Source organism: Suricata suricatta, chromosome 7 (genome assembly GCF_006229205.1).
Source record: "Suricata suricatta isolate VVHF042 chromosome 7, meerkat_22Aug2017_6uvM2_HiC, whole genome shotgun sequence".
Classification (NCBI taxonomy): Eukaryota; Metazoa; Chordata; class Mammalia; order Carnivora; family Herpestidae; genus Suricata; species Suricata suricatta.
In genome coordinates, this window is record NC_043706.1 from 131,167,359 (window position 1) to 131,192,539 (window position 25,181).

Below are 25,181 nucleotides of genomic sequence, written 5' to 3' on the forward strand. Positions count from 1 at the left end.
CCCAGTGGTGACACCAATAGTGATAGTAGTAGTGGTGATTCGTAAGGCAGTTCCTACCTCAAGGTCCTCATAGTCTAAAGACAGAGACAGATATAAAAAAAGTGTTGATCTTTTAAAAAATAAAGTTGTGATTATAAAACTGTGTGTTCAGTTGAGATCATTTAAGAATACAAAATATATTACAAAGGAAATCAACAACAATCAAAGTCACCAACCATTTGGACATTGTGATGTACCTCATTACAATACCATGGAAAGGGTAAGATCAAGACACTCTGGTTCCATGTTCAGACTCCCTTCCTGAGGCTTCCTAGTGCATGACTATGGGCAGGTGCTGCTTATACCCTTTGTGCTTCTGTTTCCTGGTCCATGAAATGGAGATCCTAATAGCGCCCACTTGCTAATATGAGTTAGCTCTTAAAACAATGCCACTTAGACTGACACTCCATTTGTGTGAAGTCGCATTTTCTTTTCTTTACATGCTGTGAGTATAACCATATTTACATTTATGCATTTTAATTAGTAGTATACTCAGATACTTTCTTTAAAAATAAGATTTTAAATGGCTGCGTAATCATGCCTGGGCATATAACATCATTAATCTCACAACCTGACATTGTTAAAAATTAAAGTACTTTCTCTTTTTTTTGGTGTTATAAATTATGCTTGTTTTGCATTCTTTTATTACATCTCTTGCCCACATTTCCTTATGATTTTGGATGTTAGTAGAAGTAGATTTGCTCGTAAAAGGCTATAAAACTCTAATGGCTCTTGAAACATGTTACCTACTGTTCCAGAAAGCTTTATCAAATTACACTTTTACATAAATGTAACTTTAGCATGCAGCGTGAAAGATAGAGGTGAGTGCAGACCGCTGGCCAGTGGGAGACAGCAGATAGCTTCCTCCTGCCTGGCTACTGCCCTCTGTTGTAAAACACCCATAGCCAGCAATTTCTACATAAGTCATGTTATAAGCATCATGATATAACCTCCCAGTCTCACTCCTTTTGAAGCAAATTATCACCTAGAGAATTTCGTTTTATTTTATTGTCTGTATAGGTTCTTGCCATGTTAGGTTTCAGGTTTGCGACTTATACAGATGCTGTGCCGGGGAACTATTATTCCAAACTGTCAAGGTGCAAGAAGAGCATTTTTCTGTCTTACCTTCATCCCTTGGTCCCTTTGCCACTGTTTTTTTTTTAAAGTGATATTTATAGAAAGAAAGACACCAGGTTGAACGGCTGAAAGTGCACCTCCCTTCAATACTCACCTAAGGAAAGAAACCTGGTTCCTCCTGTGATTTCATTTGCTCTGAATTCTGGGCCTTTGTGAGACTGACATAACCTAGACTATAATGAGTATAGAAGAAGCGGTTTACCACGTGAATCACTACTGATCCAGACTGGCTCTTCATTGGTGATCAAGGGGCTGCTGGTCCAAAGAGTGCCCTGTCCTGTTCCATTGATGCCCCAAGGATCAAGTACAAGCTAGTCTCCAAATTCTCACAACTGGAAACAGACAGATGCTAGGAAACCTAGTCCAGCTGGGAACAATTGTCAACCCTGAGGGTGGCTAAGCGTGAATGTAAGGAAGGGACTGGCAGGAGTAGTTTGTTTATTCTTTAGAATTGGCATCAAGAGCAGTGATGAATTAACCCCAAAAGGGAAAATTGATTTTCATCTTGACAGATGAAGCATCTCCTTTTTCTCTTAATATAGCAAATGTTACTCTTTGAGTGAGGTAGCATAACCTTCATATCCAGTGAAAGCCAACGCTCAGGATCTTCTAGTGAAACCTTAATGCTGTGCTTTCTTTGCCTTCCAATGCACAAGTCCTCTGGGAACAAAAAGCCAATCTATGAAACTGATCTTCTTTTGCACTTAGACATACAGTTTGGGTTGTCAATGACATGCCAGAGGCATTTCCTGCTAAGAAAATTATTCTCAGGGAGCACCTGGGTGGCTCAGTTGGTTAAGTGCCCAACTCTTGGTTTCAGCTCAGATCACGATCTCACTGTTCATGGGTTTGAGCCCTGAGTCAGGCTCTGTGCTGACAATGTAGAACCTGCTTGGGATTCTATCTCCCTCCCTCTCTCTTCTCCCCCTTCTCTCTCTCTCTCTTCTCCCCCTTCTCTCTCTCTCTCTTCTCCCCCTTCTCTCTCTCTCTCTCTCTCTCTCTCCCTCCCTCTCTCTTCTCCCCCTTCTCTCCCTCTCTCTTCTCCCCCTTCTCTCTCTCTTCTCCCCCTTCTCTCTCTCTCTCTCTCTCTTTCAAAAATAAATAAACATTAAAAATATAAAAATATTCTCAGAAGCTTTAGTGACAAATTTGTTAGTTTTTTTTGTCATAATGAAGAAATGTGAAGAGTTTCAGATGTGTGAACAGCCTTAGTAATGATAGAAATATTATGAAGCATAATAAGTAATATTCCTACAGCAAGCTCCTTATTTCTTGGGATTTCAATTCACCAGCTGTGTTTCTCTCTCATCAGTCCAGGCATTGACAAAGCTCATGAAATAATGGAAATGAAAGGGACTTTGATTTTGTATTTTTAATAGCATTTTCCTTCACCAAATTATGAAAATCAAACATGCCCAAGGCAGGTAACTTGGAAAATACAGAAAAACCAACAAGAAAAATAATCTCCCAAGGAATCATAATTTCGCCACACAAAAGTAATCATTGTCAACATTTTGGTGAAAGTTCTTAATTAAAGAGACTCTTAGAAGGTGTTTGTGTGCACACTGTTCCTTCCGTTCTCCACACTGTCCGGCACAGGTTTGAAAATCTGGACTGCTTCTAAGTCATTCCAGGAAAATGATTACTTGTTTTTCAAATATCTGGAGGAGGATCCTTTGGCAGTCGTTTCTAGTTTTTCACAGACCTTGCAGTTCAGAAACTCTTTGTGTAGCTTCTGAGCAGTGGGCTAGGTGTGAAGGATATTTGGGTTCTGGCTTTAGTTCTGCCACTTACTAACTGACAGGGTGACCCTGGGCAAGCCCAGCCTAGCTGCCCCGCCTCAGACCTCTCTCAGCTCTAGCTAGCATCTACTAGCCTGATTCCCTAACCTCTCGGAGCCTGTTTCTCAATGATTAAAAGTAACTGGAGTGGAGCAGGTTTGGGAGTTTTTTACATTAAAAAGTTTTATTTTTGTTTATATGTTATAGACTTTATTTTTTAAAGCAGTTGTGTGTTTTAGAGCAGTTTAGAGCAAAACTGAGTGAAAGGTACAGAGATTTCCCAAGTTCCTCCTCTTCCCACATGAACACTTAACACCTACTATCAAAATTCTGCACCAGAACATTTGATGTACCACTGATGAACCTACATTACACACCGTTATCACCCAAAGTCCACAGTTTATATTAGTCACACTTGGATCCCATGGATCTTGACACATGAATAATGACACATATGCACCATTATGGTAACATACAGCATGGTTTCACTGCTCTAAAAATCCTGTGTTCTGCCCATATGTCCTACCCTCTCCCTGCCTTGAAAACCACTGATTTTTTTTTTTGCTCTCTCCATTCTTTTGCTTTTTTAAAAAAATGTCATATAACTGGAGTCATGCAGCATATAATCTTTCTATATTGGCCTCTTTCACTTGGTAATATGTGTTTAAGATTCCTCCACATCTTTTGATAGCTCGACAGCTCATTTCTTTTTAGTTCTGAATAATATTTTATTGTCTGGATGTACTATAAGTTGATGTATCCACTCACCTACTGTAAGACATTTTGATTGCTTCCAAGTTTGAACAATTATAAATAACAGTGCTATACATATCCTCAGGCAGGTTTTTGTGTGGACATAAATTTTCAGCACATTTGGGTAAATACTAATGAGCATGATTACTGGATCTTATGGTAAGGATGTATTTAGTTTTGTAAAGATCTGCCAAACTGCCAAAGAAGCTATGCCATTTTTCATTTCTACTAGAGTCCTGTTTCTCTATATTCTTGCCAGCATTTGGTGGTATCAGTGTTCCAGATTTTGGACCCTGGAACCTCTAGAAGGTGTGTATTGGTGTCTTATTGTTCTAATAGGTAGTTTCTTAATGACATATGATGTGGAGCATCTTTTCATTAAAAAATTTTTAATGTTTATAAGAGAGAGAGAGACAGAATGTGATCAGGGGAAGGGCAGAGAGAGAGGGGAGACACAGAATCCGAAGCAGGCTACAGACTCTAAGCTGTCAGCACAGAGCCCAATGCGGGGCTCCAACTTATGGACCATGAGATCATGACCTGAGCTGGAGTGGGACGCATAACCAACTGAGCCACGGAGGTGCCACTAGCATCTTTTTGTATGCTTATTCGCCATCTGCATATTTCTTCTTTAATGAGGTGTCTGTTCAGTTCTTTTCCCATTGTTTTGAGTATAGTCGATACACAAAGGTTACATTAGCTTCAAATGTACAATTTAGTGATTTGACAAGTTTCCACATGATGCCATGTTCACCACAAATACAGCTACCATCTGTTCCATAACATCACTCTTACAGTATCATTGTATTCCTTACGCTGTGCTGTTGATTCCCGTGACTTTCTCATTCCATAATGGGCAGCCTGTATCTCTCTCTCTCTTTCACCCATTTTGCCCTACCTTCTACCTTCCTCCCCTGTGGAAACCATTAATTTGTTCTCTGTATTTATAGATATGATTCTGATTTTTATTTGTTTATTCACTTTCCTAAGATTTCATTTTAAATGGAATTATATGGAATTTGTCTTTCTTAGTTGGACTTGTTTCACTAAGCATAATACCCTCTAGGTCTATCCATTTTGTCTCCAAAGGCATGAGCTCATCCTTTGGATGGCTGTGTAATATGTCTTGGGATAAATATACCACATTTTCTTATTCATTTGTCTGTTGGTGGTGACTTATAAGGCAGCTTTGCTCACCACTATACCACCAACGCTGGCATGTTGGTGGTCACTTAGGTTTCTTCCATGTCTTGACTATTTTAAATAATGCTTCAGTAAACATAGGGGTGCATATATCTTTTTGAGTTTGTGTTTTCCACGGGTAAATATCCAATAGTGGAATTATTGGATCATAGGGTATTTCAATTTTTAATTTTTTGAGGAAACTCCATGCTGTTTTCCACAGTGGCTGTACCAATTTGCATTCCACGAGGGTTCCTTTTTCTCCACTTTCTCATCAATACTTGTTTCTTGTCTTGATTTTAGCCATACTGACAATTGTGAAGTGATATCTCATTAGGGTTTTGATTTGCATTTCCCTGATGATGAGTGATGTTGAGCATCTTTTCACGCATCTGTTGGCCATCTGTATGTCTTCTTTGGCATCAGGTCTGTTCAGGTCTTCTGCCCATTTTTTAATCAGGTTGTGTGTGTGTGTGTGTGTGTGTGTGTGTGTGTGTGTGTGTGTGTGTTGTATAAGCTCTTAATATATTTCAGATATTAACCCCTTATTGGATATGCCATTTACAAATATCTTCTCCCATTCACTAGGTTACTTTTTTGTTTTCTTGATGGTTTCCTTTGCTGTGCAAAAGCTTTTTAGTTTGATATAGTCCCAATAGTTTATTTTTGCTTTTATTTCTCTTGCCTTAAGAGACATATCTTTAAAAATGTTGCTGAGGCTGATAGTAGAGAAATTACTGCCTGTGCTCTCTTCAAGGATTTTTATGGTTTCAGATCTCACATTTAGGTCTCTAGTCCATTTTGAGTTTATTTTTGTGTATGTTGTTAGAAAGTGGCCCAGTGTCATTCTTCTGCATGTAGTTTTCCCAACTCCGTTTACTGAAGTGACTGTCTTTTCCCCATTGTATATTCTTGCCTCCTTTGTCATAGATTAATTGGCCTTACAAATGTGGATTTATTTCTGGGATCTCTATTCTGTTCCATTAAACTGTGTGTCTATTTTTTTTGCCAGTACCATTGTATTTTGATTACTACTAGATTTCTAGTTTATGTTGAAATCTGGGATTGTGATACTTCCAGCTTTGTTCTTTTTCCTTAGGATTGCTTTGGCTAGTCAAGGTCTTCTGTGGTTCCATACAAATTTAAGTATTATTTGTTATAATTTTGTGGCCCATTTTTAATTTGGGTTGTTCATTTTCTTATATTGACCTTTAAGAGTTCTCTGTATATTTTGCATAAGAATCCTTCCTCATCAGATACGTCTTTTGCAAATATTTTCTCATTCTTTTTAGATCATTGCTTGACAAGACTCATGTTCCAGAAAGAGGCTTTGGTGAAGGAGGAGTAGCTGAGTGAGTGGGATCCAGCACCCCACCTTTATTTCTTCTGCTTCCAAACTTCGCCCAGTTTATATGTGAAATTTTTATAAGAGGTTCACAGTTTTTAGGGGTTTGATTCTCAAAATAGTTTGAAAACTACTGAATTAGATGAACATCAGGCCCCTTTTAAATCTTTAATTCTGGAATCCTATGTCTCCTTTTTGCAATGTAATATAACCTTTCTCAAGGAAAAATGAGGTAAACTTGTCCTAGTCAGGTGATACTTTTTCAATATAATTTTCATCTACTGTAGTGCTCATTTGAAATGAAGAAACTGAAAACCCTAAGTAATACGTGCCATCTAGGTGCCCACTTGTCTCTTCAAAATAGTAATTTTTGACACTCATTATCTCTTCCAAAGTAATCAGAGAGACCTATCAGGCATTTCACTTTTATATCTAAGTAAAAGGGGGGAAATATATCTGCACTTGGTGGCTCTGGAGATAAACATGCAAGTCAGAACCAAGAATGTGCAATCTTCCTCTGGGACATCATGCGGTATTGAACAGTTGTGCTGTTCAGTTCAGGGTGATGGGCTCACATGCATTTCAGCCTATTATATATTCTTAGATCACATGTCAGTTTTTTCCTGTATTTGAAGCTAAGTCACTCAGATGAGTGTTTAATGATATTTTACAAACATTTGCATTCACACTAACACTGTTTATTGATTTGGAAGAAGATGGAAGGAATTCTTTTTCATTATTTTAGTCACAAATTGCCTATTCCACAGAGAATTTGAAATTGCTTACTAATTTTATGCAATGTAAAGGGAGTAGACCCAATAATTGACAAAATCTGTAAGAAAGGAAGACAAAGTTAATAAAATAATAAATCCAGGAGTCTAATTAGTGTACAGAAGTACATCTGTACAGCTCTTAGGAATGGGTCACAAATTTGGCTCTAAATCTCCTTCCCCTGGCCAAAGTACAGAGGAGAACACATTCCATTATAAGGTTCACAGACTTTTAATAAAAATAAAAGTAAACCGACCAGTTGTTTAACATAATATACTCTCCTTTGGGCAAATGTCTTAAAACATCCATAAAAAAATTTTTTTTAACGTTTATTTTTTGAGAGACAGAGACAGAATGTGAGTGGGGGAGGGGCAGAGAGAGAGGAAGACACAGAATCGGAATCAGGCTCCAGGCTCTCAGCTGTCAGCACAGAGCCTCATGCGAGGCTTGAACCCATGAACCATGAGATCATGACCTGAGCCGAAGTCGGACACCTAACCAACTGAGCCACCCAGGTGCCCCTTAAAATGCCCATTTTTCACAATTAGGACTGGATAAAGATTGTTCAACTGAGAATTCAGAGTGTTTAATTCTCTGTTGAGAAGGCAGATGCAGATATTTCAGGTTGCCAGTTAGGGAAAGATCCATATGTTTTGATAATCAGCTGGACATTGGTCAAGGCTACCGGCTTCCAATGAAAACTGTTAACTGCACACAGTATGTGATAGGATGAATTAAAGCCCTTAGCCTTGTACCAGGGATGAAGGACTAGATTAAGGTGCTAGTAAGCAATAGGATTTATGATGTAGAGGAGGGGGTATTTCAGATACACCAGAACAGGAGCCCAATCTCTAATCTGCCTATTCTAGGCCATTTTCCCTTAAAAGCGTTTTGTGCAGATACCCAGCTGTATTCTGCCTACTGCCTCTGTGTGATAAATTACCCCCAAAACTTAACGAGTTCAAAAAAGAAAGTTTGGATTCTCTTAGCCATGAATTTGTATAGGGCACAGAGTGAATATCTTGTCTCTTTTCCACAATATCTAGCGCCTCACATAGGGAGCCTCATAAAGTAGAGGTAATTTGATAGTTGTAGATGTGGTCATCTTGACGTGTCTGTATTCACATGTTAGCAATTGATGCTGGCTGCTGGCTGGAACATCAGCTGGAGCTGTTACCCAAAATGCTTCTCTGTGGTTTCTCCCCGTAACAGCCTGGTGCAGTGTACCTCTTAGAAGGTGGCAAAGGTTCCAGAAGCAACTGTCATAGCTGACAAGGCAAAAGCCACATGGCCTTATAGGATAGCCTCTTAGAAGCCACACAGCACCACTTCCAGCCCATTTTTTTTTAATTAAAACAAGTCATGGGTCTACCCAGACTCCAGGGAGGACATAGATTAGGCATCTCTGCAGGAAGAGTGTCAGGATCATGCTGTTGAGTGGCATGTTGGATGGGAAATATTGTAGTGGTCACCATTGGAAAATATTATCTGCTCCAATGTGTAAGAGCTGCTTCCTGCTCTGGGTTGTCATTCCACTGCCCTTAAAATGCAAAGGAAGAAAAGGGGAGGTCCAGGGAAGTGAATTCATGCAGATTGCTTTGGCCTACCTTCCCTGGGGAAGAAATGAAACCTTCAAGGCCTTCTGAGAGCAGGCCAGCTCACTGGAACTAGGAGTTCTGCATGGAACCTTGTGAATAGATTCCTGTGTCATAGATGGGCTGCACATTTTCCTTCAACTGGCCCTTCAGGGACATCTGGGTGGCTCAATCAGTTAAGCAACTGACTTCAGCTCAGGTCATGATCTTGCAATTCATGGGTTCAAGCCCTGCATTGGGCTGTGTGCTGACAGCTCAGAGTCTGGAGCCTGCTTTGGATTCTGCGTCTCCCTCTCTCTCTCTGCCTTCCCCTCACTTGCATTCTGCCTCTCTTTTTTCAAAACTTAATATTAACCAAAAAAATTCATAAATGTCCCTTCAGAACATCTTCTTGACCTCAGAAACCTAGTAACTGACTGTTGGAGGGATAGGAAAATCAGACCCTTGGCTGCTTCTTTATATATTACTGTATAATTAACCAAAATAAGGCTTTTAAGCAAAGCATAGATCCATAATGGATTTATCCTAAAAGGTATAAGGCTAGAATACTATTTATTAGAAAATTTTTAAACAGGAACTTTTAAAAATTGGGGTATAGTGGACATACAATGTGACAGCTTCAAGGGTGCAATGTAGTGATTCAACAGGTTTGGATGTTGTCTATGCTCATCACGAGTGTAGGTACCATCTGACCTCACATGTCACTACTGTAATATCATTGACCACATTCCTCAGGCCGCGCCTTTCATTCCTGTGACCTATTCATTCCATAACTGAAACATGTATCTTCTCCCCTTTACCCATTTTTCCCAGCCCCCTCACCCTGACAACTTCAATTTCATATATAAGAGCTACATGCAGAAGAATGAAGCTGAACCACTTTCTTACACCCTATACAAAATAAACATAAAATAGATTGAAAACTTAAATGTAAGGCCTGAAGCCATAATACTCCTAGAAGAAAGCATAGATAGTAAGCTCCTTGACATTGGTCTTAACATTATTTTTAGGATTTGTGTCCTCAATAAAGGACAACGAAAGCAAATATAATCAAATGGGATGGGGCACCTGGTTGGGTTAAGCATCTGACTCTTGGTTTCAGCTCAGGCCATGAGCTTCCAGTTTTATGAGTTCAAGCTCTGCATTGGGCTCCACACTAACAGTGTGGAGCCTGCTTCTCTCTCTCCCTTTCTCTCTGTCTCTCCCCTGCTCATGCTTTCTGTCTCTTTGTGAAAATAAATAAATGAACTTAAAAAAAATCTTAAAAACCCAAGTGGGACTACATTAAATTTTAAAAGCTCTTGCACAGTGAAGGAAACCATCAAAAAAATGAAAAGACAGCCCACTGAATGGGAGAAGATATTTGCAAATGAAGCGTCCCCCCTGATTAAGGGTTCATATCCAAGATACATGAGATATATAGCAAAAACTGAACAATCCAATTTCAAAAAATGGGCAAAGGACCTGATAGACAGTTTTCCAAAGAAGACATCCAGATGACCAACAGGCACAGAAATAGGTGCTCAACATCATGAATCATCATGGAAATGCAAAATAAGGGCCCAGTGAGTTACCACCTCACACCTGTCAGAATGTCTATTATCAGAAAGACAAGAAATAACAAGTGCTGGAGAGGATGTGGGGAAGAGAAACCTCCCCACTGTTGGTGGGGATGTAAATTGGGGTAGCCACTGTAGGAAATAGTAGGAAGATTCTTTTAAAAGTTAAAATAAAACTACCATATGTTCCAGCAGTCCTCTAAAAGGAATTGCTTTTGGAGAATTGCTAGAACTCAAAGAATTCAAAGAAGATGAAAATATTATTTCAAAAAGATATACACACTCCTACGTTCATTACAGCATTATTTACAATAGCAAGATATTGAAACAACCCAAGTGCCCATCCACTGATGAAGGGATAAGGAGGATGTGGTGTAGACATACAATGGAATATCACTTAGCAATCAAGAAGAATGAGATCTTACTATTTGCAACAACATGGATAGACCTAGAAGGTATTATGATAAGTACAAGGAGTCAGAGAAAAAAATACCATAAGATTCCATGCATATGTGTAATCTAAAAAGCAAAACAAATGAAGAAACAAAATAGAACAGGAACAGAGTCCTAGATACAGTGAACAAACTAGTGACTGCCAGAGGGAGATGGATGAAATAGGTGAAGGAAATGAAAAGGAACAATCTTCCAGTTATAAGATAAATAAGATATAGGGATGTAATGTCCAGTGCAAGGCGTTAGTCAATAATATTGTAAAGACTTTGTGTGGTTACAGAAGGGGGTAGATTTGTTGCAGTGATCATTTCGTAATCTGTGTAAGTATCGAATTACTATGCTGTGCATCTGAAGCTAATGTAATATTGTATGTCATTTATACTTCAATAAAAAAATTGAGACACATGGCTCCACGTACATTATTTTCTTAAAAAGTGTACATTTAAGATTTCTTCTCTGGTCAGTTGAATCAATTCATCAGTTTCACCATGTGAAATCATTAAAAGATTTGTCCTTTGAGTCAGTTTGAATGTATTGACTTACCAAGTTTTTACCTTCTAGATCTTCTAGCAGATTTCACTAAAAATTATACTAAATTGATAAATATCACTGAATCTCTAGCATATGATCTCTATTCAGCTTCTGTTTGTTCATGATTCAATCTTGGAAGGTTGTATGCTTCTAGGAATTTATCTATTCTATATTATCCAATTTTTTTGGCACATAATTATTCATAGCAGTCTTTTATGATTCTTTGTATTTCTGTGGTTTCAGTTATAACTTGCTTTCATTTCTGCATGTATTTATTTGTACTCTCTTTTTTCCTGGTGAATCTAAATAGTTTGTCAATTTTGTTTATCTTTTGAAAGAACGAGCTCTTAGTTTAATTGCTCTTTTTTATTATTTGCTTGTCTTTATTTCATTTATTTCTGCTCTGATCTTAATTATTTCCTTTCTTAATGGTTATTTTTTTTGAGAGAGAGAGAGAGAGAGGTCAACAGAGACAGAGAGACAGAGAGACAGAAACAGACTCCAAAGCAGGCTCTAGGCTCTGAGCTGTCAGCACAGAGTCTGACGTGGGTCTCGAACCCACGATCTGTGAGATCATGACCTGAGCCAAAGTCAGCTGTTTAACCTACTGAGCCACCCAGGCGCCCCTAATCTTAATTATTTATTTTATTTATTTTAGTTCATTTAGGTGTGAAGTTAGATTGCTTATCTGAGATTTTTCTTATTTCTTGAGGTAGGTCTATATTGCTATGAACTTCTCTCTTAGAACTGCTTTTGTTGCATCCCATAGATTTTGACCTGTTGTATCTCCATTTTCATTTGTCTCAAGATATTTTATTTCTTCACCGGTGTATTGGTTCTTTAGTAGCATGTTGTTTAATCTTTATGAATTTGTGATTTTTCCAGTTTTCTTCACGTATTTCATTTCTAGCTTTATACCACTGTGGTCAAAAAACATGCTTGGTATGGTTTGTCTTCCTTAAGGTTACTGAGATTTATTCTGCGGCCTAAAAAGTGATCTGTCATCAAGAACATACCATGTGCACTTGAGAAGAATGTGTATTCTGCTGCTTTCAGATGGAATGCTCTGTATATATCCGTTATGACCATCTGATCTAATGTGCCACTTAAGGCTGGTGTTTCCTTATTGATTTTCTGTCTGCATGATATATCCATTGATGTAAGCGGGATATTAAAGTCTCCTACTATTATTGTATTGCTTCCTTATGTCTGTTAATATTTGCTTTATATATTTAGGCCCTCCTATTTTGGGTTCATAAATATTTACAAGTGTTATATTCTCTTGTTGGATCATTCCTTTTATTGTTACATAATGCCCTTGTCTTTTTGTAACGTTTTTATGTTAAAGTCTATAGTTTCTGATGTAAGAACAGCTTCACTCACCTTCCCTTCATGTCTCTTGGCACAGAATGTCTTTTTTCATCCCTCTCTTTCTGTCTGTGTATGTCCTTAGATATGGAGTAAGTCTCTTCTATGAACATACATCCTATCTTAAAAGCTCACAACTTACAAGGCAAATATTCAGTGTATAGAACTTAAAAAGGCCTTGGAGATCGTATCCTTCGGATAAGCAGTGGAGAAGAGGTGATAAATTGGAAAAATAAACAGTAATACATACAGGAGGTGATCAAAAATCTGTGGGAAACCTCTGGACACAATGTCAGTTCAAGACAAAGACAAGAACTCCAAAATATCTTTAATGTGTACTTTTCACAAAATATATTCCTTATTATGCCACAACATTATTTAAAAACACATGGGGGGCAATAACACAGTATTTCACTGATGTCTGCTATTTTGTAGTAGTTGATTCTAATTTTGTTTAGAAGAACCTTAAGTCTGTTATATATATATACTGCAACCAGTTATGTTGCTTTTGTGGTCCTGTCTGCCTGCACTAAAAACATTTCAACTAAGTGTATGGTTGGAAAGCTTATGTAATACATTCAATTGGCTGCATAAAGTGAATAAATTTCTTAATGATTTTGAGAAAAGGTATTCCATTTAAACCTCACTTTCTATAGCCAAACTGAATACTGGACCTTTTGTGTACAGCCTTGTAAAAGCTTTACAGAACTTTTCACTCCATAATTTTTATTTGTAGGCTCAGTTGGTTAAGCGTCTGCTTCTTGATTTGGGCTCAGGTCATGATCTCACAAACTGTGAGATTGAGCCCCTTGTTAAGCTCTGTGCTGACAATATGGAACCTGCTTGGGATTCTCTCTCTTCCCTTCTCTCTCTGCCCCTCCCCTGCTCACGCTATCCCTCCTTCCCTTTCTCAAAATAAATAAATATTTAAAAAATATTTGTAGTAGGATTAATTCATCAATACATTCAAGAAAAACTCCTTCATTATTTGGGACTGTCTCACCCTTTGTAGGCCATCCAACAGGTCTCTCCCACTAAGTGGCCGTAGCAACCATGAACTGTCCCAACACTCCACAAGTGGCAGTACTATCCCTAGAAGAACAGCAGTCAGGGGGAGCACAGAACAGATGGAGTGCTCATCCAACTGTCAACATCGAAGGCACTACTGAGCAGGCATGCTCATTGCTTGTTTTACAGTTAAAAACTGTCAAGGCTGACCTGAAGATTAATCACTGGGTGAACGGGACAAAAAGAGAAGTCCCTTTTTATGCAAGGAGAGTGGCAGCTTGCAACAATCGTGGACTTGAGGTACTTTCTTGGCTATTTTTTCCCTTTGAGTCTTTTTTTTTTAGTTTGGTCAAAGTGCCATGGACTGAAGACTTCTCCCAGAGTCCACCGTCACATTCTTCCTTTTGGAAAAGTAAACATGTGTCCTTAAGCATCTGATAAGCCCTGGGCCTCAGTGCTCTTCATTTGTTTAGAACGATGAGATGTGCTCACCAGTGGACGTCAGTGGTTGGGTGTGCTATGCATCCTTCTGGGCACAACCACATACTTATATGCCCTGCAGGGTCCATGCCTGCATTCCTCCAGCTTCCAGAAGACTCCATCATCTGGAAAAGTGATGGAGGTAGAGAGAGGTTCCTGTGGGGTGAAGAGAAAAAAGGAAGAAGGAAGAGGGAGAGCATCCAAGCAGAATGAGAGGATAGAGTGAAATTAAGATTCGTGAGAGCAAGAGAGCAAGAAAGATTGAATTGAGATCTCATATATTGGGGGCACCCTTGTGGTTTCGCTCCCCCATTCTTTTCTACCACCAGATTTCTCCACAGAGTCGTCTTACATCTCCTGGTGTTGGCCAAGATTCAGAATATGGAGAAGCTCAGATTTGCTAATAACACTTCAAGACTGGATAATGACATACAGATTGTTTTTTTCCATCTTTGGCATTTGGAGCAGCTCTGGGCATTGCAAAGCCTGCCTTGTTGCGAGAATATTTCTGAAGGCCCTCACTGTCTGATCACTGGCTCTGTGCTGTTGGGCACAGTGATGCAGCCGCCCCGGGTGGCAGAGACCAACCACCTGGGATATGGAAATTACCAGCAGCCCAGTTTTGCATTTGCCGGAGCACCCGAAGCATTCTGGGAATTTGAATTTCTGTTGTTTCTCTTAAATGCCCCCTTAGGGGCAGCAGCAGCAACAGCAAACATAGACCACGTTTTGCCAGGAAAGTCCAAAAGGACAGTGCTGCTTTTGCCAATTATTGGTATTTCAACAGGGATGTATTTTTATTTCTGGATATATTTACGCAGCTAGGAAGCATCTGCTGACAAGGATGAAGTGATAAGCTGTATTGGTGCCAAAACAGGACTAGAAAAACAGGCTCGTTCTGTAAACGGCCTGCATCCCAAGAGTCGGTGTTAAGAATATTCTTTCCCCACAGGCAATATCTGCTCTTAAAACATTAACACTTGGGGCACCTGGATGGCTCCTTCCATTAAGTGTCTGACTTCAGCTCAGATCATGATCTTGCCGTTCATGAATCTGAGCCCTGCGTCAGGCTCTGCTGACAGCTGGGAGCCCAGAGCCTGCTTTGGATTCTGTGTCTTCCTCTCTCTCTGCCCCTCCCCCACTTGTGTGTGTGCGCGCTCTCTCTCTCTCTCTCTCCCCATCAAAAATAATAAATAAAAACATTTTAAAAACCATTAACACTTAAAATAAGACTTGGAATCCCTACTAAGTAACATAGTGCATGCACACAGTAGGCCCTTAATGAAAGTCTGTCAGAGGAAAGACTCAATGTGTGCAGGCACACGGAGGAGGGCGCGAGATCAGCAGCCCCAGGGAAAACTTCGCACCCTGCGGGCTGAGGGTCAAGGTTCTTGACCTTCATTGGGAAGGGCATGGAGTGAGGCTGGCTCTCAAGATGTCTGAGATTCAAGGGGCACCTGGGTGGCTCAGTCGGTTAAGCATTCGACTTCGGCTCAGGTCATGATCTCATGAATTGTGGTTTGAGCCCTGCGTCAGGCTGTGTGCTGACAGCTCAGAGCCTGGAGTCTGCTTCAGATTCTGTGTCTCCCTCTCTCTCTGCCCTTCCCCTGTTCACACTATCTCTCTCTCTCTCTCTCTCTCTCTCTCTCTCTCTCTCTCAAAAATAAATAATAACATTTAAAAAATTTAAAAAAAAGATATCTGAGATTCAAGCAGAAGGAATCTGAGATTCTACCCCAGGGCGCACAAGGAGGAAGACGAAGTGCAGCTGGATGTCACCTTGAAGCGAGGTGCTCTGTGATTCTGTGGTTCTGTTGAACCAGAACAGGGTTATTGGTGAATGAGGCCAGCATCCCGGGTGGTGAGAAAAAAAGGAAATTGGTAGAAAACGCACCATCCAACTTGGATTAACTCTGCTCTGTGGCCTGGGCAGGTTCCCAGGACATTCAGCCAGATGCAGGGCCTCTGGGAGATGGGAGGCTAGAATGTGTGTGGTAACAGAGGGAAGTGGAGGCAGGGTTGGGGGCGCTCAGAGGTGCCCCTCACCCCAACCCACTGGTGCCCAACTTTCCTGCTATCCAGCACCTCCAGGCCAACCCCAAGGTCACTGGACAGCTGCCCATTTTTCTAACGGACACGTTCTTTCTCTGTCAACAGTTCACAAGGAATGTAAGTGAAGGAATCTGGCAATTTCTTTCTTATTTCACTGTCTGTCTATTGCTTACTCATTCTGTGGTCTGTTTGCTTTGGATCCAAGTGCCTCTGGGTACCAAAAACCACATTATTCTATTCAACTGCATGTAAGCCAAGATCCTGACCATCCTGGTTTTGTTGTTGTTGTTGTATTTGTTTTAAAGCTTAGCCATTTTCCATTCCGGGCAATTACAACTGTTTACTATGAGTTCCACTGTGTAGGTATTTTCCCCATCCCCAACCTCCGGGTTGTGGGCTGAGCAGTAACTTGTCATCATATTACCAGTACCGAGTGAGATATTAATAAACGTAAGGGCCTTAACTTGAAGGTACCAGTGAGGATGGAGAGGGGATGGGGAGGAGAAGAAATCTCCCTATGAGGGGGCCAGTGGGCTGAGAAGAAATAAGACTGAAAAAAATGTTGCTCAATACATAATGTGTCATCTGGAGAAAAATACAGCATCATCTGCTCTCTGTCAGATGGTATGATTAGGCAGAACGGAGGTTATTTCTGGAGTGGTTACTTGATAGAAAATCCTTCTTTGTGGTCCCAGGACAATACTGATCCATCCTGTCCTCCTCTTGCCCTGAATACTTCCCACCTCTTTGTCACTCGCCTTCCTCTGGCCCTTGGGCTGAGTCACAACTCCGTCAAATGGTCAGGATTCTTTCCATTACAAGTGATGGAAACCAACTCACACTATCTTAAGCAAAAAAGGTATTTATGGATTTATGTGTTAGAAAGGGGACTATGGAAGCTATAAGGTCAAAAGGAAGCAACAAAAATAGGACCTTGTACCTGAACCAGGATTTCCCCTTACCCCGCTCTGCCATAGAACCATTGACTCTGTTCTGCTGCTTAGCCCAGTTCTGTATGTGGGAGGTCCATGGGCAGGAAGGTGTCATCCTGAAAGTTGCTATTCTCACCTCCAAGCTCAGCAATTGAGAGGGAAGAGTTTCTGCCCTACAACAGCCATGTACAACCCCAGAAAAAGCTCTGATTGTCTAGCTCAGGGATAATACTGTCCCTAAGAGTACAGTGGCCTGATGGTCTCATTTCTTTTACTTTTTTTTAATAAAACATTTTTTACATTTATTTATTATTGAGAGACAGAGGACAAATGGGGTAGGGGCAGAGAGAGAAGGAGACACAGAATCTGGAGCAAGCAGTCAGCCCAGAGACCAATGTGGGGCCCAGTCAGCACAGAGACCAATGTGGGGCCGAAACCCGCAAACCGCGAGATCACGACCTGAGTCGAAGTCGGTCAACATCAACTCACTGAGCCACCCAGACACCCATTCTTTTTTTTTTTTAATGTTTATTTATTTTTGAGAGAGAGAGTGAGAGAGCATGAGTCAGGGAGGGTCAGAATCAGAGGGAGACTAAGGATCTAGAGTGGGCTCTGTGCTGACAGCAAAGAGCTGGATGCAGGGCTTGAATTCAGAAACCGTGAGATCATGACCTGAACTGAAGTCAGATGCTCAACTGATTGAGCCACCCAGGCACCCCCTGATTGTCTCACTTCAGTCCTGAATCTACCTGTGGCCCAGGGAGTGTGTCTATTTTCAGAAGAAAGGCAGGAGGGAAACAAAGCAAAACAAAACAAAAAATATACCTCTCGGTGAAAAACAACAGTTCCCATGGTCCTCTGTGCCCACCTGCCATATACCTTTCAGTTGAGGAGGAAGCATAGGAAGGCCCTAACCCTGACTTAAAACATAACAGCAAGTTAGATGCTACCTGGAAAAGTTACCTGCCAGTCACTTCACAAGTCATTCTTGCTCTCTGGGCAGGTCACAAGAGTGTCACGTGATCGTGACCAGATGTGGAGTCAGTGCATTGGGCGTTCTTCCCAGCTCTGCTTTGTCCTAAGGAATTCTCTTAGCAGGTCCATGCATCTCTCTGCCCTTTGTTTTTCTTCATGGGAGGGGAATAATAACACCTTTCTCAGCGGTTTGCTGTCAGCATTAGTGGCATAATTCGTGACAGACAAGGAGTGGCTGGTGTAACCATTACAGCCCCAAGCCTAACAGTGCTTTTTCTGGGAATCGTGAGGACAAATCACAAAAATTGGTGCACACACCAGGAGGTTGAATGGGTTCCTTGATAATCTCATACATGTATATTGAGTAGGAATTTCATGGAGTTGCTTAGATAGAATGGGTCCCAAACTTCTGCCCTGCTGTGCAGGGGGCAGTAAGGGTGGGGAGGGCGGGCGTTGGCACTGGCCAGATATTATATCCCGTGCACACTGCCTGTCTCCTAGACCTCATCGTCTTGGAGTTTCTCTGTCTTACTCTCTCTCTGCACATTCAGGAGTGTACACATTTCTGTCCAGCACCCTGAAGTCTCTGGAAGAGAAGGACCATATCCACCGTGTCTTGGACAAGATCACAGACACCTTGATCCACCTGATGGCCAAAGCAGGCCTGACTCTGCAGCAGCAGCACCGGCGTCTGGCCCAGCTCCTCCTCATCCTCTCCCACATCAGGCACATGAGGTGAGGCATGCTTGGGTTCCCCTTGGGAGCACCATAATGAGCGCAAGCCCTCAGACGTGTTACCGCTGGGCCAGGAAGGGCTGATGCCTGGATACAGGTAGCACACTCAGAACCGTTCTCAGCATGTAACTAGCATAAACGCTATGAGACAATGGAGGAGGGAAGAAGAAAATATGTCTGGGGCGTGGGGCAGGTGTCAGAGAGGCTTTGCAGAGGAAGTGACATTTGCACTCAGTTTGAAGAGGGGAGGAGTGTGTGGTGTGAGGGTAGGGGGAGGTCGACCATATTGGTCATTCATTTTATCCCGTCAGTCAAGGCAGGTGCGTGAGCACACCTGTCCTCTGAAGGCATGGGGCACGCCCATTAGGGTTCTTGCATCACACTCCCGCTACGTGCACTTAAAAATCCAGGAGCGCCTGAGTGGCTCAGCCGGTTAAGCCTCTGGCTTTGGCTCAGGTCATGATCTCACTGTTCATGAGATTGAGCCCCACATCAGACTCTGCTGTCAGCACAGAGCCTGCTTTGGATCCACTGTCCCCGCCATCCCTCTGCTGCCCCCCAGCTCATGCTCTCTTGCTCTCAAAAATGAACATTAAAGAAATTTTAAAAAAAAGAAAAAAGAAATCCTGAGAGAATCTTGGTCCCCACAACTCACAGAGAGTCACCATTGATTCTTCCATTCCTTCATGATCCCTTCTTGTCCCCCCTCCCTGCCGTTACCCTCATCCAAGCCACCATCATTTCCTTCTGGATTTCTGCAGAGGCTACCAAACACACCTCCTGCCTTCAGCCTTGACCCTTCTGAAACCATTCTCCACACAGAGCCAGAGTGACTGTCCTAATACCACATCTGATCACGTCATTCCTTTATTTAAAACCCTCAAATAGCTTCCCATTGCTTTAGATACAAGTGTGAGTTCCTTTATTTAGCTTATATGACTTCTGTGCTCTAGCTGCTAGTTAGCTTCCTAGGACATCCTGGTAGTCCGAGCTCTGGCCATCTGCCATTGCTGTCTGTGTCCCGCGTGGGCCACTTCAGGTTGTGCATCGGCCAGTAGCTCTTCCATCCCCGCTGAGTTCCCACCCATCTGTGGGACAGCTGATGGAGGCTGGGCACAGCGGGGAGACTGCTTCGAGCTGCAGGCTGGCCAGGTGACTGCTCCACGTGTCTTTTATCCTCCTGTACCCCTGGGCTAGCTGGGACATCACGTTCTCATGGCAGTGGCACAGGAAAGAGAGCCTGTAAGGGCAAGTGCACTTGGATCTTTTAGTTAAGTGATATCTGCAACCTTCTGCTGGCCAACAAGTCACATGATGAAGCTTGAAGTCAAGATCAGGGGCACGTGGCACAGGGAATAAATATTTCCGAACAGCAAGCTCATCCATCATAGCTGAGATATTCTTTTCAGGAAGCATCTCCTGACTCGTAAGCCCGCTGGGATCTGTACCCTGTTCTTTCTGATCAGTATTGCCTGTTTTGTTTTCTCTCTGCCCCAGTTAGACTGAAAACCCTGTGAGGCAGTTTTCACAATCCATCTTGCTCAATCTGTGTACTCAGTACCTCCTAGCATAGAGCTTGGCACATAGTAACTACTCAATAAATATTTTGTGTAGGGGTTAAGGAAGGATATTAGCAGAGTAAGGAAGAGCCTTTGTGTGCCAAAAAGAGGAAAGAAATTTCCATTTCAGTCATGTAATGTGGCTGGCCGGACATTTAATGGATACTATTCCCATGAACAGAACTCAGCCTTCAGGGAAGAAATTAAGAAGGTGGTATATTCTTTATTCCAGAAAGGCCCTAAAAATGAGGGATCAAGGACCCATGCATGATGAAGTCTACATGACCTTGGGCTTATACCCAGACCCTCGGAATGAAAAAGAAATTTCTTTTCTCAGTGGCTATGAGGGAAGGGCATGGTGTCTGAAGGGTTGGCTTAAGTTTTAAGGGGCTTCCAAACCTCGAGATTAAGCATCAAGTGGCAAGAGGTTTGTCCTATCAAAGTCCCAGTGCCATCTCTCTGGAGACAACCTTGAAAATTGGTAGCTTCCTGAGAAAATAAATGTGTCTTTCTTTTCTTTGAATCACCACAGTCCCATATATGACATCTTCTATGTTGTATATGCTCACAGCATTATTGCCCAGTGAATAAATGAATGAGCGAATGAGAAATCACTTGAGTATTTTCTATTACTTGAGTATTTGCTATAGTATTTTCTATGAAAATACTACCTTATGAATTTGAAATTCCCAAATGATGGCTTCTGCCTAGCAAGGTTTGAGAGTTAGTGATTGTTGTCTCTCTTCCCAGGGGTTCTCGAAGTATCTAGTGTCACAAAGGGAGGGCTCATCCTGGCCAGGTAGAGTGGAAGAGCACAGGCAGAGTACACATTTCTAATCCTTTACCGCTTATTTTTATGAATATTACAAAGAGGGGAGAAGGGAGTGAGTCAGAGTGACAATCCTCTCCGACACTTTCCTGGCTGAGAGAGTCCCCTTCCCCCAGAAGAAGTGAATTAGCCTTGACTCTGGGCTCCGAGGTTCAAACATGTCATGGAAACATGTATTGAAGATGAAGGTTTTTTATTCATCAGTAGGAATCGGTGAATTTTCAAATCTATCACGCACTTTTAAGTATTAGCAAGCCTGATTAGTGAACACCCAAATATATCTGCACCGAATTTATAGGCCTTAGTAGTTTTATTGGCAACATTTGGTAGAGGGCAGCAGCAGCGAGAGAACTCTCTAGAGTTTGTCTGAATTGTGTGAAAAGCTGGAGAGGAGCTGCTATTCTATTGAAAGCTTGGAGCATTTTCTCTCTCACTTGGGTGCGCATGCACGCACACACACACACACACACACACACACACACACACACAATAATATTTTGGTGCCTTATTACAGCCAATTTCACCCTGTTTTATTACGGTTGGCCCCAGCCATATGCTGTTACTCAAAGACCATCACACCAGATGTCACGTGTGGGCATTTAACACTAACAGCATTTTAAATTAAAACACACACACACACACACACACACACACACACACAGATATGTAATCAGGTTGTGGTGTTGTAAGACCTGAATAGTTTGATGCTGTGTTTTTTTGGTGTGTCTCCAGCTCATGCGACTTTTCCCCTACTAAAAATGCAAATATTTTCTAGGGTATTTGGTCCTGCCTACTCATAGTACGTCATTCTTTCTGACAGATTCTAGCTGCATAACAGTTGTTCTGTATTTTTCCCACGGGTGGCATGGTGGGAGAAAGAGCAGAGTTGCAGCTGGTGGAGGGCAGGCAGGACAGTGATTAAAAGGAGGAATGCCATTTGCCTCCATTTCCCCGTGTCCATTTGCCCCATATTTTCTGAGCACTTACCACATTCTTGGCACTGTTCTGGGTCTGCAGAATGGGCAAAACACTGCCCCTCGGGGTCCTGCTCTGTGTGTGTTGGGGGGAGGTGAGGTGGGTGTGTCTGCCTGCGCCTGGGGGAAGGAATAGTGTGCATATGTACTCAGAGCAATTTCAAGTCATCACAGTGCTGGGGGGAATACCGAGTAGAGCAGCTAAAGCTGTCGGCCCTGAGGTCATGGCCACTGTGGTAGCAAAAGGATTTTCAAGGGAGGTGGCATTTGAAGATTTGGAGGAAGAGGGTTGCCTGGTGACTTAGTCAGTTAAATGTCCAACTTAGGCTCAGGTCATGATCTCATGATTCATGGGTTCGAGCCCTGTGTCAGGCTTTGTGCTGACAGCTGGAATCCTGGAGCCTGCTTTGGATTCTGTGTCTCCTTCTCTCTCTGACCCTGCCCCGCTCATGCTCTCTCTTTCTCAAAAATAAATAAACATTACAAAATAAAAAAGATTTGGGGGAAGAGCATCCAGGCAGAAGGGAACAGCAAGTGCAGATACCTGAGTCTGGAAATAAAGACCTCAGTTTCTTCAAGCTCTCTCTTAGAAAGCTCAGCAAAAGGAAAGGGCGTGAGCTAGGGGAGCGAGGCCGGGGGAGCCCAGGGAAGGAGCCAGAAGCCACATCAAATAGACTTCACAGAGCATAGAAAGAAGGTTAGAGTTTATTCTGACAAAATGGCAAACACCTGGAACATTTTAAGCAAGGGAAGTTCTTGAACTGTCCTACACACTTAAAAAACTCCTTCCTACGTGAGGAGCATGACTAGATCATCTCTGTTCTTTTCTTAGATGTGATCCCAATAGAGGGGACTAGAACCTCCTTTGAGTCAGTGGAAGGAAGTCACCTGCACAGCAAATCCTGTAATGGCTCTTTCCACAGGGACAAAGTTAGGCACGCAGGTGTCTTCGGATACCTTAGGGGCCTCAGCAGGCCTAGAGTTTGCGAGGCCCTAAAGTGACCCCTCTGTGTCTCCCCACCCGCAGTAACAAAGGCATGGAGCATCTGTACAGCATGAAGTGCAAGAACGTGGTGCCGCTCTACGACCTGCTGCTGGAGATGCTGGACGCCCACCGCCTGCACGCGCCGCCTGGCCGCGGGGGCGTGCCTATGGAGGAGATGAACCCCACCCAGCTGGCCACCTCGGTCTCTGCTTCTTCACATTCCTTGCAAGAGTTTTACATCACCGACCCCACCACAGTCTGAGAGCTCCCAGGTTCCCCCTCCCCCCACCCCAGGCCCTGAGAATCCCTGCAGCATTTTCCCCACACCATGCATCACGATAGCAGAGTTGGGCCCCTGCGCACACTCCGGCATGCACCCACCACCGTGGCTTTCTAATATGAGTGGCCATCCCTTCGCTTGCTCAGTTTTTAGTGGCACGCCTTCCTTTGGGAACAACCAAAGGGATTCCAGGGCTAGATTCTTTGTACTGGCTCTCTCTGCCCCTTTGCTACGTTGCTAAGCGTGAGGATTCTGTAACTTTTTATGACTGAACTCAGTCTATGAGCTGGGACTCAGGTGACTGTGCATTTAAGCTACTTGTTTGACACCCAGGCCTGCCGAGTGGACATTTTCATCTCTGTGAAGCACTTTTTAATGGCTCTAAGAAAAAGCCACGGGAAAGGCTTGAAAGTGGCTCCTTTGATTGCTGACTTGGAGAAAGCGAGGTCAAGGGTTTGTTATGGTATCATCTTGTATTCCTATAGCAACATAGCATTTTATTAAGGTAATATCGTCAAGCTTTTGTTCTGTGGTGTGGCTGTGGCAGAATGGCCAGTGACTGTCTCTCCATTTGCCCTATAGGAATACAAGATGCCCACAGAGAAGGAAGGTCCCCGAATTGCCAAAACTTTGGCCACTTAATACACTGCACCTTTAGATTTGATGAATGTTCTTCCACTGGTTTTTGAGAACACTATGTACATTCAGTTCATGGGTTCCAGTTAATTCTCGCTTCCCATGGACCCATCAACAGCAAGCGAATCCCAATTAAGTCACCTTCACGTACACCAGTTTCCCTTTGAAGGATAAAATCTTGTTTTTTTTTTTTTAATTTTTGTTTTTGTTTTGTTTTCACTTTATGAGAGAAAGCCCTCACCCCTCAGGACTTGGCGGTAAAGTGACTTAAGGACCTGCTCGGTGTGGTCTCGCACTTGCCAGCAGAGGGCGCTCTACCTGGATCTTCCTAGTGTGTAACCTCACACAGAAGGTGAATTAGTCACTTGTAGTGCCCAGCACATGACCAAGAGTAGTTTAAAAGAGTGGGCACCCTGGTGACACTTTTAGCCCTGAGGTACTGGGGTAGATAGTAAACGTGCATTATTGTATTGTAAGTCTTGGAGAACAGGAGGAAACGTCCGGCAGAAGCTGGATAAAACTGAGGCTCGTGGGAGCCCTGCACAGGCTACAGTTGCCCAGGAGGCCCCACGTGCACCGTGGGGCTGCCCTGGGATCCCCGGGCAGCCCTTCTCTTCTTGCCATCCTGGCTGGCAGCAGTGGCGGTAGACAGCTGCCTCCCCGCAGTTTTCCCAGCCCCGTGTGGGGGTGGGGAGGCTGGAGGGTCAGGACGGGAGAGACACCCTACTCAGGTTGCCAGGGACCTGGTCAGACTGCATGTGTTCTTGGTTGTTTAGAGTTCATCCAAAAACCAGGGTTTGGTCTTGGGGAAAAAAACTTCCCCCAAAGCTCATTTCATTCAACTTCATAAGCCAAGAGAGCATGACTAGAGTTGCCCATAGGAATCCTTTGACCTATAGGCTACGCCAGAATGGCTCACTCCAGCCTCAGGGCAGCCTTCCCCAGGCCTTTGCTTCTCAGAGCCAACTATGGGTTATCTCTTCTTCTCAGTCAAAAAGCAAGTTTGGTTTCCTCTGGTGACTTCATTGTCTATAATTCGAACCCCATCCAGAGGCCATGTGTTAGCCAACAGCACAGCCAAGCTTCGAGGGCTTCTCTTGGGATGCCTGTTTCTGACGGTGGATTCCATTCGTTTTTGATCACTTAGAAAGCGATCACCAAAGGACTGGGAACCTGGGAGGGCCAAAAAAAGTTATTTTTTTTCATATTATGTGCATCTGAA

At 42.6% G+C, this 25,181-nt stretch overlaps 1 protein-coding gene across 1 annotated transcript in view; it reads left to right on the forward strand.

The window, feature by feature from the left end:
- The window catches only part of LOC115295371 (estrogen receptor), a 247,261-nt gene extending 223,956 nt beyond the window's left edge, over nt 1–23,305 (forward strand). The window contains exons 6-7 of the mRNA XM_029943253.1: nt 18,513–18,696; nt 23,086–23,305. Coding sequence (XP_029799113.1) covers nt 18,513–18,696; nt 23,086–23,305 — 404 coding nt within the window. The remainder of the gene's footprint in view (nt 1–18,512; nt 18,697–23,085) is intronic.
- The last annotated feature ends 1,876 nt before the right edge of the window (nt 23,306–25,181 follow it).